At 42.7% G+C, this 14,713-nt stretch overlaps 1 protein-coding gene across 2 annotated transcripts in view; it reads right to left on the bottom strand.

Moving 5' to 3' along the window:
• LOC106568662 (chromodomain Y-like protein) overlaps positions 1 to 14,713 on the bottom strand; it is a 35,548-nt gene that overhangs the window by 8,281 nt on the left and 12,554 nt on the right. For both annotated transcript variants that reach the window (XM_014139172.3, XM_014139171.3), the window contains exons 2-5: positions 13,863 to 14,670; positions 3,006 to 3,271; positions 2,490 to 2,662; positions 209 to 419 (exon numbers count right to left, since the gene is read on the bottom strand). In XM_014139172.3, coding sequence (XP_013994647.1) covers positions 209 to 419; positions 2,490 to 2,662; positions 3,006 to 3,271; positions 13,863 to 14,670 — 1,458 coding nt within the window. The remainder of the gene's footprint in view (positions 1 to 208; positions 420 to 2,489; positions 2,663 to 3,005; positions 3,272 to 13,862; positions 14,671 to 14,713) is intronic.

Genomic DNA, 14,713 nt, shown 5'->3' with positions numbered 1-14,713 from the left:
GTCTTTTTTTAATAAAAAAAACATTTAAAAAGGAGTGGGGCTGTCCCACTCCATTCTTATTTTTTGTATTGGACAGGATATTCCCCGTCGCAGGAAAACCAGCCCAGTGAGTGATACACTTAACCAGTTCCCCACACTACATCTGTATTGCTGTGCTGGACTACTCCCCCTCGGAGGAGGATTTTCAGACAATGCCGTATGAACTCACCGAGGCCACGCCCATGATGCGAGGGAAGGTGAGGGAGGCGCAAGCGTCGGGTGTCTGTCCGTAGGTGGTATAGGGCGTCTGAAACCAGGATTTCTCGTTGGCCCAGACAACGTCACACAGCGGGAGGATAGAGGCTCCGAGGCCCACTGCCGGTCCGTTCACGGCTACGATGATGGGCTTCTTGAATTGGATGAACGTGTTCACGAATGTCCTGAGGATGGGGATGACAGACTGTCTGCATCACCGTCTTCTGTGGCATCATTCTTACAAAGACTATAAACTAAATAAAAATAAAGAGGCGCACACTCCATATACAGTTGAAGTCGGAAGTTTACATACACCTTAGCCAAATACATTTAATCCTAGTAAAAATTCCCTGTCTTAGGTCAGTTAGGTTCACCACTTTCTTTTAAGAATGTGAAATGTCAGAATAAAAGGAGAGAGAATGATTTATTCAGCTTTTATTTCTTTCATCACATTCCCAGTGGGTCAGAAGTTTACATACACTCAATTAGTATTTGGTAGCATTGCCATTAAATTGTTTAGCTTGGGTCAAACGTGTCAGGTAGCCTTCCACATGCTTCCCACAATAAGTTGGGTGAATTTTGGCCCATACCTCCTGACAGAGCTGGTGTAACTGGGTCAGGTTTGTAGGCCTCCTTTCTCGCACACGCTTTTTCAGTTCTGCCCACAAATTTTCTATAGGATTGAGGTCAGGGCTTTGTGATGGCCACTCCAATACCTTGACTTTGTTGTCCTTAAGCCATTTTGCCATAACTTTGGAAGTATGCTTGGGGTCATTGTCCATTTGGAAGACCCATTTGCGACCAAGCTTTAACTTCCTGACTGATGTCTTGAGATGTTGCTTCAATATATCCACATAATTTTCCTACCTCATGATGCCATCTATTTTGTGAAGTGCACCAGTCCCTCCTGCAGCAAAGCAACCCCACAACATGATGCTGCCACCCCCGTACTTCACGGTTGGGATGGTGTTCTTCGGCTTGCAAGCCTCCCCCTTTTTCCTCCAAACATGACGATGGTCATTATGGCCAAACAGTTCTATTTTTGTTTCATCAGACCAGAGGACATTTCTCCAAAAAGTACGATCTTTGTCCCCATGTGCAGTTGCAAACTGTAGTCTGTCTTTTTTATGTCGGTTTTGGAGCAGTGGCTTCTTCCTTGCTGGGCGGCCTTTCAGGTTATGTCGATATAGGACTCGTTTTACAGTGGATATAGATACTTTTGTACCCGTTTCCTCCAGCATCTTCACAAGGTTCTTTGCTGTTGTTCTGGGATTAATTTTCACTTTTCGTACCAAAGTACGTTCATCACTAGGAGACAACGCGTCTCCTTCCTGAGCGGTATGACGGCTGCGTGGTCCCATGGTGTTTATACTTGCGTACTATTGTTTGTACAGATGAGCGTGGTACCTTCAGGCATTTGGAAATTGCTCCCAAGGATGAACCAGACTTGTGAAGGTCTACAATTTTTGGCTGATTTCTTTTGATTTTCCCATTTTGTCAAGCAACGAGGCACTGAGTTTGAAGGTAGGCCTTGAAATACACCCACAGATACACCTCCAATTGACTCAAATGATGTCTGTTAGCCTATCAGAAGCTTCTAAAGCCATGATGTAATTTTCTGGAATTCGCTAAGCTGTTTAAAAACAGTCAACTTAGTCCATGTAAACTTCTCACACACTGGAATTGTGATACACTTATAATTTATAAGTGAAATAATCTGTCTGTAAACAATTGTTGGAAAAATGACTTGTGTCATGCACAAAGTAGTCCTAACCGACTTGCCAAAACTATAGTTTGTTTACAAGAAATTTGTGGAGTGGTTGAAAAACTAGTTTTAATGACTCCAACCTAAGTGTATGTAAACTTCCGACTTCAACTGTATAAACTCCCAGTAATTTCTTTCGGCATCACAGTGCCTTCTTATGTTTTTCATTACAAAGACTGCCACTACAACACACAGCTAACGTTCTACTCATTTGTTCCACCTGTTCAAAATAACCGATGATTCGAGACAATTGTCTACAAATTTGTCACTTGCACTGATCTGAAATAACTGACCACCATTTTGTTTTCTCCAATCAGTGCAGATGATGTAAGAGGGACAAGAAGGAGAGGACACATTTTTGGACAATCGAGTAAGAGCCAAGGTGAGCCTTCTTTCTGACATTAGTTTTTTTGTTTTCAACATTAGTTTTTTCTCTCTGAAAACAATCCACATACAAAATAGAAACCAAAAGTCCACCCTTCTGGCCTACCTAATGGTCTCAGCCATCTTGATGCTCTCTTTCTTGCGGTCGTCAGTGAGCCGTCTAATGAAGTAGATGAAGTCCAGGCCGAAGCAGAAGCTGCTACCCACGGCGCTCAGCAGGACCAGCTTGCTGTCGTCTGCCGCCGCCGTGGCCATGGCACTCTGCATCTCCTTCATCACCTGAGGCAGCCATGAGAGGGAGACAATTATTATGGGCCAGTTACCTAGACACAGATGAAGCCTAATCTTAGATTAAGAAGCACTTTAGATGGAGAGTTAACATTGGAAATACATTTTAGTACAGTACTAGGCTTAATCCAGGAAACCAACCCAATATTTTTATAGGACCAGTATTTGACTTGTTTCAGATATTTTGCTTACATTTATATTTGACTACCAACTGTTTGGAAAAGTTGGCATAATTAAACGATGAAGTACTACTATTTTTGGCCTGTCACGCCAATTGTCATGCAGTATAACAATTGTTTTGTTAGGGCAAAGACAAAACAGGCATATGACTCACATCGGGGTTCAGTGAGTTGTTCTCCGAGGACTTGGTGGAGAGCAGGATGTGGGTGAAGCCATCCTGCTTCTTGACAACAAGGTCCCTGTAGCGGTAGGCACTCTCAGTCTGCCGGACACTGAACCGAAGGCGCTTGTCGAAGACTGAGCGCTGCTCCTCGAAGCGCCGTTTCCCCGCCACCCCGGAGACTGCAGTGACTCCTGCCACTGCACTCTGCAGGCTAGCTGTCCCATTGGCCGCCAGAGCCTCCATGAGTGTTGATGTACCTGGTGGATAAAAAATGGTGACACAGCCTTTCGTAATATTGTCTGTTTAAATAACCAGGTAAATTAAATCTTTGGTACTGCCTGAATGGTTTACTTAGGTTCTACTCAACAGCAGATGAACAGTCCACCAACTGACATAACTGTGTACTCATTCGTTTGTGGAGATTGTAAAGAACTCAGTTGGCATGGCAGTGTCCCCAATCACTCCCCTCTGGCATTGTGGTCTACTTAGACCAGAGCGAGAAGTTGTAGGCTACATTAAAAAAAATAACAACATCTTAATTCACCGAGACAGTATACATCACAACAACAGTTATTGAAGTCTATTGAAAAATCCTAGAGGACGATTACACACCAGCGGGAGCAGAAAATATTTTTGGCATCTCAGATTGTTCTGGCAATTCTCACATAGAAACTTCATTGGGAGGAAGGATGTTACACATGCTTTTAACATTTTTGTCAATTTTTTTCTTCTATGAAATCATGATGAAAGTGGCCATTTTAGGCCCTTTCCAGACCTACAGTGCCTTCAGAAAAGTATTCACACCCCCGGGACTTCCACATTGTCTTGCGTTAGAGCCGGAATTCTAAATGGAATCAATTGACATGTTTTCACTGGCCTACACACAATACCCCATAATATCAAAAGTGGAATTATGTTTTTAATTAATTTGTAAAACAATCCTAAAAAAGGAAATGCTGAAATGTCTTGAGTCAATAAGTATTCAAACCCTTTTATGGCAACAATACCCCATAATGACAAAGCAAAAACAGGTTTTTAGATTTGTTTGCAAATATATAAATAAAATGGACTAAAATGTTTTCCCCCCAATCTACAAACAATACCCCATAATGAAAAAGCACTTTTTTTTAACAAAAAAAATAAAAATAAAAAGGATCACATTTACACAAGTATTCAGACCCTTTACTCAGTACTTTGAAGCACCTTTGGCAGTGATTACAGCCTCGAGTCTTCTTGGCTAGTTTAGTTTATTAATTCAACCATAAATTATGATTATATATATATATATATTTTTTAATAATCCAATTTCAATTATGATCTTGTCTCGTCGCTGCAACTCCCCAATGGGCTCGGAAGAGGTGAAGGTCGAGTCATGACCCACCAAACCGCGGTCCTTAACACCGCCTGCTTAACCCGGAAGCCAGCCTGCAGGCGCCTGGCCCGCCACAAGGAGTTGCTAGAGCACAATGAGCCAAGTAAAGCCCCCCGGGGCCAAACCCTCCCCAAATGACTCTGGGCCAATTGTGCGCCGCCCTATGGGACTCCCGGTTACGGCCGGTTGTGACACAGCCCGAGATCAAAACTGGGTTTGTGGTGATGCCTCAAGCACTGCGATGCAGAGCCTTAGACTGTGGTGCCACTAGAGAGGCCCAATTAAACCATTTAAAAAAAAAAACAAGCACACATTAAACTTAAAAGCCATACAAGCACATGAGTAAAATCATTGAGGATCACAAAGTCTATTTTCAGGTCTCTCCAAAGATGTTCGACCGGGTTCTAGTTCAGGCTCTGGCTGGGCCACTCAAGGACGTTCAGAGACTTGTTCCGAAGCCACTCCTTTGTCTTGGCTGTGTGCTTAGGGTTGTTGTCCTGTTGGAAAGTGAACCTTCGCCCCAGTCTGAGGTCCTGCGCAGGTTTTCATCAAGGATCTTCCTGTACTTTGCTCCGTTCATCTTTCTCTCGATCCTGACTAGTCTCCCAGTCCCTGCCGCTGAAAAACATCCCCAGAGCATGATGCTGCCACCAACATGCTTCACTGTATTGGTATTGGCCTGGTTTCCTCCAGACGTGACACTTGGCATTCAGGCCATGAGTTACATTTTGGTTTCATCAGACCAGAGAATCTTGTTTCTCATGGCCTGAGAGTCCTTTAGGTGCCGTTTGGCAAACTCCAAGGAGGCTGTCATGTGCCTTTTACTGAGGAGCGGCTTCTATCTGGCCACTCTACCATAAAGGCCTGATTGTTGGAGTGCTGCATAGATCAGTAGTTCCCAAACTTTTTATAGTTCCGTACCCCTTCAAACATTCAACCTCCAGCTGCGTACCCCCTAGCAGCAGGGTCAGCGCACTCTGAAATGTTGTTTTGCCATCATTGTAAGCCTGCCACACACACTATACGATACATTTATTAAACATAAGAAGTTTGTCACTTCCCACGAGCCAGGCTGTGACAAAGAGCTCTTATAGGACCAGGGCACAAATAATAATAATTTTGCTCTTTATTTAGTCATCTTACATAAAACCTTATTTTTTTCATCGAAAATTGTGAATGAGAAGGTTGTGCTTGAAAGGATGCACATACCTCTGCAATGTTGGGTTGTATTGGAGTCTCTCAGTCTTAAATAATTTTCCACAGTCTGTGCCTGTATTTCATTTTCATGCTAGTGAGGGCCAAGAATCCACTATCATACAAGTACGTGGTTGCAAAGGGCATCAGTGTTTTAACAGCGAGATTTGCCAAAGCAGGATACTCTGAGCGCAGCCATATCTGGCAGTACATTCCGATAAAATTTTCACAGAACCGCTTGCTGCAATTTCAATGAGGCTCTCTTGTTCAGATATCGGTAAGTGGACTGGAGGCAGGGCATGAAAGGGATAACGAATCCAGTTCTTTGTGTTATCCGTTATGGGAAAGTACCTGCGTAATTGCGCACCCAACTCACTCAGGTGCTTTGCTATATCACATTTAACATTGTCCGTAAGCTTGAGTTCATTTGCACACAAAAGAAAATCATACAATGGCAGAAAGACCTGTGTGTTGTCCTTGTTAATGCAGACAGCTAAGAGCTCCAACTTCTTAATCATAGCCTCAATTTTGTCCAGCACATAGTTGCGGAGAGTCTCTGTAAACCTAGAGTCAGATCATTCAGGCAAGAAAAAACATCACCCAGATAGGACAGTTGTGTGAGAAACTCGTCATCATGCAAGCGGTCAGACAAGTGAAAATGATGGTCAGTAAACTTTAAGCTTTTCTCTCAATTAAAAAAAACGTGTTCCCCTTGATAACCAGCGCACTTCTGTATGTTGTAAAAACGTTACCTGGTCACTGCCCATATCATTGCATAGTGCAGAAAATACACGAGAGTTCAGGTGCCTTGTTTTAACGAAGTTACCCGTTTTCACTGTAGTGTCCAAAATGTATTTCAAGCTGTCCGGCATTCCTTTGGCAGCAAGAGCCTCTCAGTGGATGCTGTAGTGTACCCAAGTGGTGTCGGGAGAAACTGCTTGCACGCGCGTTACCACTCCACTATGTCTCCCTATCATGGCTTTTGCGCCATCAGTACAGACACCAACACATCTTGACCAAAGTCCATTTGACGTCACAAAGCTGTCCAGTACTTTAAAAATATCCTCTCCTGTTGTCCTGGTTTCCAGAAGAGGATGTCTTCCTTAATTGACCCCCCATGAACGTAACGGACATATACCAGGAACTGTGCAAGGACCGCCATGTCTGTTGACTCATCCACCTGTAACGCATAGAATTCACTGGCTTGTATGCGAAGCAGTAATTGTTTCAAAACATCTCCTGTCATGTCACTGATGCGTCGTGAAACAGTGTCGTTTGATGAAGTGATTGTCTGTATAGTTTTTTGGCCTTTCCCCCAGCATTGTCCCAGCCATTTCTGCGGCAACAGGAATAATTAGCCACTCGGTAGCTCGCCATATAAAACGCTTCTAGCCCCTTCTTATTAATGTTATGTTGCTTTTATACAGTGAGGGAAAAAAGTATTTGATCCCCTGCTGATTTTGTACATTTGCCCACTGACAAATAAATAAAATCAGTCTATAATTTTAATGGTAGGTTTATTTGAACAGTGAGAGACAGAATAACAACACAAAAATCCAGAAAAACACATGTCAAAAATGTTATAAAATGATTAGCATTTTAATGAGGGAAATAAGTATTTGACCCCCTCTGCAAAACATGACTTAGTACTTGGTGGCAAAACCCTTGTTGGCAATCAGAGGTCAGACGTTTCTTGTAGTTGGCCACCAGGTTTGCACACATCTCAGGAGGGATTTTGTCCCACTCCTCTTTGCAGAGGCAACTCGAACCTTCAGCTCCTTACACAGATTTTCTATGGGATTAAGGTCTGGAGACTGGCTAGGCCACTCCAGGACCTTAATGTGCTTCTTCTTGAGCCACTCCTTTGTTGCCTTGGCCGTGTGTTTTGGGTCATTGTCATGCTGGAATACCCATCCACGACCCATTTTCAATGAGCCTGGCTGAGGGAAGGAGGTTCTCACCCAAGATTTGACGGTACATGGCCCCGTCCATCGTCCCTTTGATGCGGTGAAGTTGTCCTGTCCCCTTAGCAGAAAAACACCCCCAAAGCATAATGTTTCCACCTCCATGTTTGACGGTGGAGATGGTGTTCATGGGGTCATAGGCAGCATTCCTCCTCCTCCAAACACGGTGAGTTGAGTTGATGCCAAAGAGCTCCATTTTTGTCTCATCTGACTACAACACTTTCACCCAGTTGTCCTCTGAATCATTCAGATGTTCATTGGCAAACTTCAGACGGGCATGTATATGTATTCTTCAGCAGGGGGACCTTGCTGCAGGATTTCAGTCCTTCATGGCGTAGTGTGTTACCAATTGTTTTCTTGGTGACTATGGTCCCAGCTCCCTTGAGATCATTGACCAGATCCTCCCGTGTAGTTCTGGGCTGATTCCTCACCGTTCTCATGATCATTGCAACTCCACGAGGTGAGATCTTGCATGGAGCCCCAGGCCGAGGGAAATTGACAGTTCTTTTGTGTTTCTTCCATTTGCGAATAATCGCACCAACTGTTGTTACCTTCTCACCAAGCTGCTTGGCAATGGTCTTGTAGCCCATTCCAGCCTTGTGTAGGTCTACAATCTTGTCCCTGACATCCTTGGAGAGCTCTTTGGTCTTGGCCATGGTGGAGAGTTTGGAATCTGATTGATTGATTGCTTCTGTGGACAGGTGTCTTTTATACAGGTAACAAACTGAGATTAGGAGCACTCCCTTTAAGAGTGTGCTCCTAATCTCAGCTCGTTACCTGTATAAAAGACACCTGGGAGCCAGAAATCTTTATGATTGAGAGGGAGTCAAATACTACTCGAAAGTAGTCTTAACCTGTTATGGCTAGGGGGCAGTATTTTCACGGCTGGATAAAAAACGTACCCGATTTAATCTGGTTACTACTCCTGCCCAGTAACTAGAATATGCATATAATTATTGGCTTTGGATAGAAAACACTCCAAAGTTTCTAAAACTGTTTGTATGGTGTCTGTGAGTATAACAGAACTCAAATGGCAGGTCAAAACCTGATAGATTCCTTTACAGGAAGTGGCCTGTCTGACCATTTCTTGAACTTCTTTTCCATCTCTATCTTTTACAAAGGATCTCTGCTCTAACGTGACACTTCCTACGTCTTCCATGGGCGCTCAGAGTCCGGGAAAAACCTGAATGTCGTCATCCCAGCCCCAGGCTGAAACACATTATCGCCTTTCTCAAGTGGCCGATCAAGGGACTGTGGGCATTAGGCGCGTGCCCTGGCCGCCCCCGTCTTTGTGATTTTTCCTCTGTTTGCCGAAAAGGAGATTCCCGGTCGGAATATTATTGCTTTTTTACGAGATAAATTGCATAAAAATTGATTTTAAACAGCGGTTGACATGCTTCGAAGTACGGTAATGGAATATTTAGAATGTTTTTGTCACGAATTGCGCCATGCGCGCGACCCTGATTTACCATTTCGGATAGTGTCTGGGACGCACGAACAAAACGGCGCTATTCGAATATAACGATGGATTATTTTGGACCAAACCAACATTTGTTATTGAAGTAGCAGTCCTGGGAGTGCATTCTGACGAAGACAACAAAAGGTAAAACTTTTATAATAGTAAATCTGATATTGGTGAAGGCTAAACTTGCCGGGTGTCTAAATAGCTAGCCCGTGATGGCTGGGCTATGTACTTAGAATATTGCAAAATGTGCTTTCACCAAAAAGCTATTTTAAAATCGGACAAATTCGGACATCTTCAAATAATATTTTTGCAGGAATCTCCTTGCGAATGATTTTGCCGGAGTTCTCCGCCGGAGTTCTTTATCTATAATTTATCTTTATCTATCTATAATTCTTAAAATAATTGTTATGCTTTTTGTGAACGTTTATCGTGAGTAATTTAGTAAATTGTTAGCAAATTCCCCGGAAGTTTGCGGGGGGTATGCTAGCTCTGAACGTCACATGCTAATGTAAAAAGCTGTTTTTTGATATAAATATGAACTTGATTGAACAAAACATGCATGTATTGTATAACATAATGTCCTAGGTGTGTCATCTGATGAAGATCAAAGGTTAGTGCTGCATTTAGCTGTCTTCTGGGTTTTTGTGACATTATATGCTAGCTTGAAAAATGGGTGTCTGATTATTTCTGGCTTGGTACTCTGCTGACATAAACTAATGTTTTGCTTTCGCTGTAAAGCCTTTTTGAAATCGGACAGTGTGGTTAGATAAAGGAGAGTCTTGTCTTTAAAATGCTGTGAAATAGTCATATGTTTGAAAAATTGAAGTTTTTGTATTTTTGAGGAATTTGTAATTCGCGCCACGCCTATCATTGGATATTGGAGCAGGTGTTCCGCTAGCGGAACGTCTAGATGTAAGAGGTTAACTCTCACTGAAAAAAACTCCAGTGGCATGTTTTGTTTCTAAATGTCTGTGCAAGAGTGAAGGTTTCATCGAGTCGAGATCGTACTTTTGCACATATAACACACTGTGGCTGAGGAAAGACACTACTCCCAATATAAGTGAACCCCAAATCAATGTAGTTATATTTGCAACTCTTTGATGGTCCAACGCCCCTGCCTGTTTGGTGCTTTCCCGGGTAAGGGGGGCAGTAGCTCTTCGGCAGCATCAATTTCACAACTGTCAGTGTCCATGCTAGCTGGGCTAACAACAAATGTAGAATTACTGATGCTAGAATTGGATGTGCTCGTGGAAGCAGAACAGCTTGTGTCATCGACAGGTGCAGGTGTAGTACTGCTGGTAGTAGCAGTACTACCAGTAGAGCTGGTATGTGTCTCTATGGACGCAGCCTTACTTTCTTTTAACCATTAGTCCATTTTCGAGCAAAAGGAATGAGCAGCAGCTACATTTGGCTACATACGGACCGTTTGTGGAATTCCCGCAAGAGTAACGGTTAATGTGACTAGATGTTAATTATTTGAATAGGCTACTTGGATTTGACAATGTGTTGTTATCTCGCTGAACACTAGATGGTTGAATTTTTTGGCCGTGAAATGAGGCTAATCAGGCGAGAGAGAAAAAAAAACTCACCCAAATGTATAGCCCCATTGGAAAATCTAAATGGACTGTTTGAAAATGTGAATCACATTTGTACTTAGCATATCCCCGACGGCATCGGGTTCTTGGTCACCTCCCTGACCAAGGCCCTTCTCCCCCGATTGCTCAGTTTGGCCGGGCGGCCAGCTCTAGAAAGAGTCTTGGTTGCTCCTAACTTCTTCCATTTAAGAGTGATGGAGGCCAATGTGTTCTTGGGGACCTTCAATGCTGCAGACATTTTTTGGTTCTTTTCGCCATATCTGTGCCTCGACGCAATCCTGTCTCGGAGCTCTACGGACAATTCCTTTGACCTCATGGCTTGGTTTTTTCTCTGACATGCACGGTCAACTGTGGGACCTTATATAGACAGTTGTGTGCCTTTCCATATCATGTCCAATCAATTGAATTTACCACAGGTGGACACCAATCAAGTTGTAGAAACATCAAGGATTATCAATGGAAACAGGATGCACCTGAGCTCAATTTCTAGTCTCATAGCAGATGGTCTGAATACTTATGTAAATAAGGTATTTGTTTAAAAATGTTTATACATTTGGAAACGTTTCTAAAAACCTGTTAACGCTTTGTTATTATGGGGTATTGTGTGTAGATTGAGGGGGACATTTAAAAAAAATAAAAATAATTTTAGAATAAGGCTTTTAATGTAAAAAAATGTGGAAAAGTGAAGGGGTCTGAATACTTTCCAAATGCACTGCAGTTACTCCACAATACTAACAAATGACAGAGTGAAAAGAAGGAAGCCTGTACAGAATAAAAAATATTCCGAAGACATGCATCCTGTTTGTAATAAGGCACTAAAGTAAAACTGCCAATCATTTGGAAAAGAAATTAACTTTATGTCCAGAATAAAAAGCGTTATGTTTGATCCAAATCCAACAACACATCACTGAGTACCACTCGTCATATTTTCAGGTATGATGGTGCCTGCACAAGGCCAAATATACACTGGAGTTGCTTACCAAGACGACATTGAATGTTCCGCAGTGGACAGTTTTGACTTTTAAAATCAGTTTGAAAATATACAGCGACTGAAATGACTGCAACATTCAACAAAGAGCTGCAGTAAGTTTCAGAGTGGGTGGCAAGGAATAAGTTAGCCGTAAATATTTCTAAAACTAAAAGCATTGTATTTGGAACAAAACACTCACTAAACCTCAACTAAATCTTGTAATAAATAATGTGGAAATTGAGCAAGTTGAGATGACTAAACTGCTTGGAGTAACTCTAGATTGTAAACTGTCATTGTCAAAACGTATTGATGCACTAGTAGCTAAGATGGGGAGAAGTCTGTCTATAATAAAGTGATGCTCTGCCTTAACAACACTACCAACAAGGCAGGCCTTTGTTTTGTCGCACCTGGACTACTGTTCAGTCGTGTGGTCAGGTGCCACAAAAAAGGACTTAGGAAAATTGTAATTGGCTCAGAACAGGGCAGCATGGCTGGGCCTTGGATGTACACAGAGAGCTAATAATAATATGCATGTCAATCTCTCCTGGCTGAAAGTGGAGGAGAGATTGATTTCATCACTACTTGTGTTTGAGAGGTATTGACATGTTGAATGCACCGAGCTGTCTGTCTAAACTACTGTCACACAGCTCAGACACCCATGCATACCCCACAAGACATGCCACCAGAGGTCTCTTCACAGTCCCCAAGTCCAGAACAGACTATGGGAGGCACACAGTACTACATAGAACCATGACTACATGGAACTCTATTCCACATCAAGTAACTGACACAAGCAGTAAAATTGGATAAAATTAAATTTTAAAAATATTTTTAAAAAACACCTTATGGAACAGCGCGGACTGTGAAGCAACACAAACATTGGCACAGACTCATGCATAGACACATGATAATATACGCACTATACATACACATGGATTTAGTACTGTAGATATGTGGTAGTGGTGGAGTAGGGGCCTGAGGGCACACAGTGTGTTGTGAAATCTGTGAATGTATTGTAATGTTTTAAAATTGTATAAACTGCCTTAATTTTGCTGGACCCCAGTAAGAGTAGCTGCTAATGGGGATCCATAATAAATACAAAAAATATGGCAAGACTCTGTCTAGCAATGATCAACAAACAACTTGACAGAGTTTGAATATTTTTTATAAAGAATAATGTGCAAGTATTATACAATCCAGGTGTGCAAAGCTCTTAGAGACTTACCCAGAAAGACTCCCAGCTGTAATCACTGCCAAAGGTGATTCTAACATGACTCAGGGGTGTGAATTCTTATGTAAATTAGATATTTCTGTATTTCATTTTCAATAAATTAGCTAACATTTCTAAAAACATGTTTTCAGTTTGTCATTATGGGGCTGTGTGTGTAGATGTGTGAGATGTATTTATTTAATCCATTTTGAATTCAGGCTGTAACACAAAATGTGGAATAAGTCAGGGCGTATGAATACATGCCGCTTGTAAGACCTTATGATCTGTGAACTGTACATATACTCCTTATAGTGTGCTCTAACATATGGAGTATGTTCGATTCTGAAATACACATTCATTTATTTAACATTAATATTTGTAATCTCTCAACTACCCTTTTTGATTTTGTTCATTTTAAAGACATATCGTTTGGAACGATATACTCTACAAGTACATCACTTTTCCAGAGTGGGCTCTCGGCTAATTCTGAAGTTCTGATAAATTTTATGGGCACCACCAACACAGCGAATGGTAAATTGATTACAAGGAATGCCCTCTGCTGGTGACTTGCTGAATGTGCAATCCTAAAGGAGGGCTGAGATTGGTTAATGAACAATAATGTTAATTTCTATATATAAAATGGGTCATATCGTTACAAGTACCAAGAGAGCCCACTCTGGAAATGTGATGCATTTGAAGAGTATATTGTTCCAAACAATATGTCTATAAATAAGCTAAATCAAAAAGGGTAGATTTGATATCCATTAAATAGTTCTAATGTTGAATAAATTAATGTGAAAATGTGTATTTCAGAATCTAGACATACTCCATATGTTAGAGCACACCATTAGGAGTATAATGACACTAAGATGTCTGTATCATGTACAGTTTACGGATCATAGGGTCTTATAAGAGGCATGTATAGGTCTAAAAAGGGCCTAAAATAGCCACTTTCATCATGATAAATGTAAAAAAAACATTTCAAACATCTTTCCTCCTAGTGAAGTGAGAATTGCCCGAAAAATCTGAGATACCCAAAAATATTTTCCGCTAGCGTGGAATCGCCCTAGAGCCTTACCTTTCCCATTGAGTGTGCGTATGGATGCGGGTGTTATGGGGACTTGCTGAGGAATTAATGGGCTTTGGCTTTGAGTCCTGGGCCGGGTCCCCATGCGTGCTCTTTCTTCCCCAGGCCCCAGCAACAACCCTGGAGGCTTTTCCAAAAGGGCCACCTCTGGGGGCACAGAGTCCTGCTCCTGACCCCCTTGCTCCAGACAGTGGGCCGCCTCGCTAGGCGAAGACTCAGAGTCGGCCCGGCTGCTCATGGGGCTTTTGGGTACCAGGATTTTGATCCCGGACTTCGCCAGGTCCATGCTCCGACGCACTGTGCCTACCGGAGAAGCCGCAGGCCCGCTTGTGAAGCCAGGTCTACAAATGTCACCGGTGGCCGAAACACTGTACTTCTGGCTCAAGTTAAGCTGCATGTTTGTTCTAGTGTGTGCCACGCCAGGGTCAAGTGGTGGCAACTGTTTCGAGATGGCCGTAGCTGCTGTGGTGGGCGAAGAGGCATTCCCGGGTTTTACTAGAGCATGGCTTCCTGCTCCACTGTTACCACTGTGTGGCTGAGGCCTGCAGATCTGCTTTCGGGCATTGTTTCTCGAACTGTGGCTGTGGGTCGTGCTGGGAGTGCTTCGAGTGGAGCGCAGTAAAGTACTGTCTCTCTGTCTTTCGCCGTGTTGCCGATTGAAATCGTGGATGAACTCCACACAGGCAGAGAGGTGCGTCTCGGGCTCCCAGGTGTCCCCCTCATAGCCATAGCCCCTCCAGCGCACCAGGTACTCAATCTTTCCCTTCTTGTTCTTCCGTTTGTCCACAATTCTCTCAACCTGAAACAGAATTTTTGTAAATAGTTGGCAGTGGCAATGACTG

Source organism: Salmo salar, chromosome 14 (genome assembly GCF_965601325.2).
Source record: "Salmo salar chromosome 14, fSalSal1, whole genome shotgun sequence".
Classification (NCBI taxonomy): Eukaryota; Metazoa; Chordata; class Actinopteri; order Salmoniformes; family Salmonidae; genus Salmo; species Salmo salar.
This window is presented reverse-complemented; position numbering and strand designations above follow the sequence as displayed.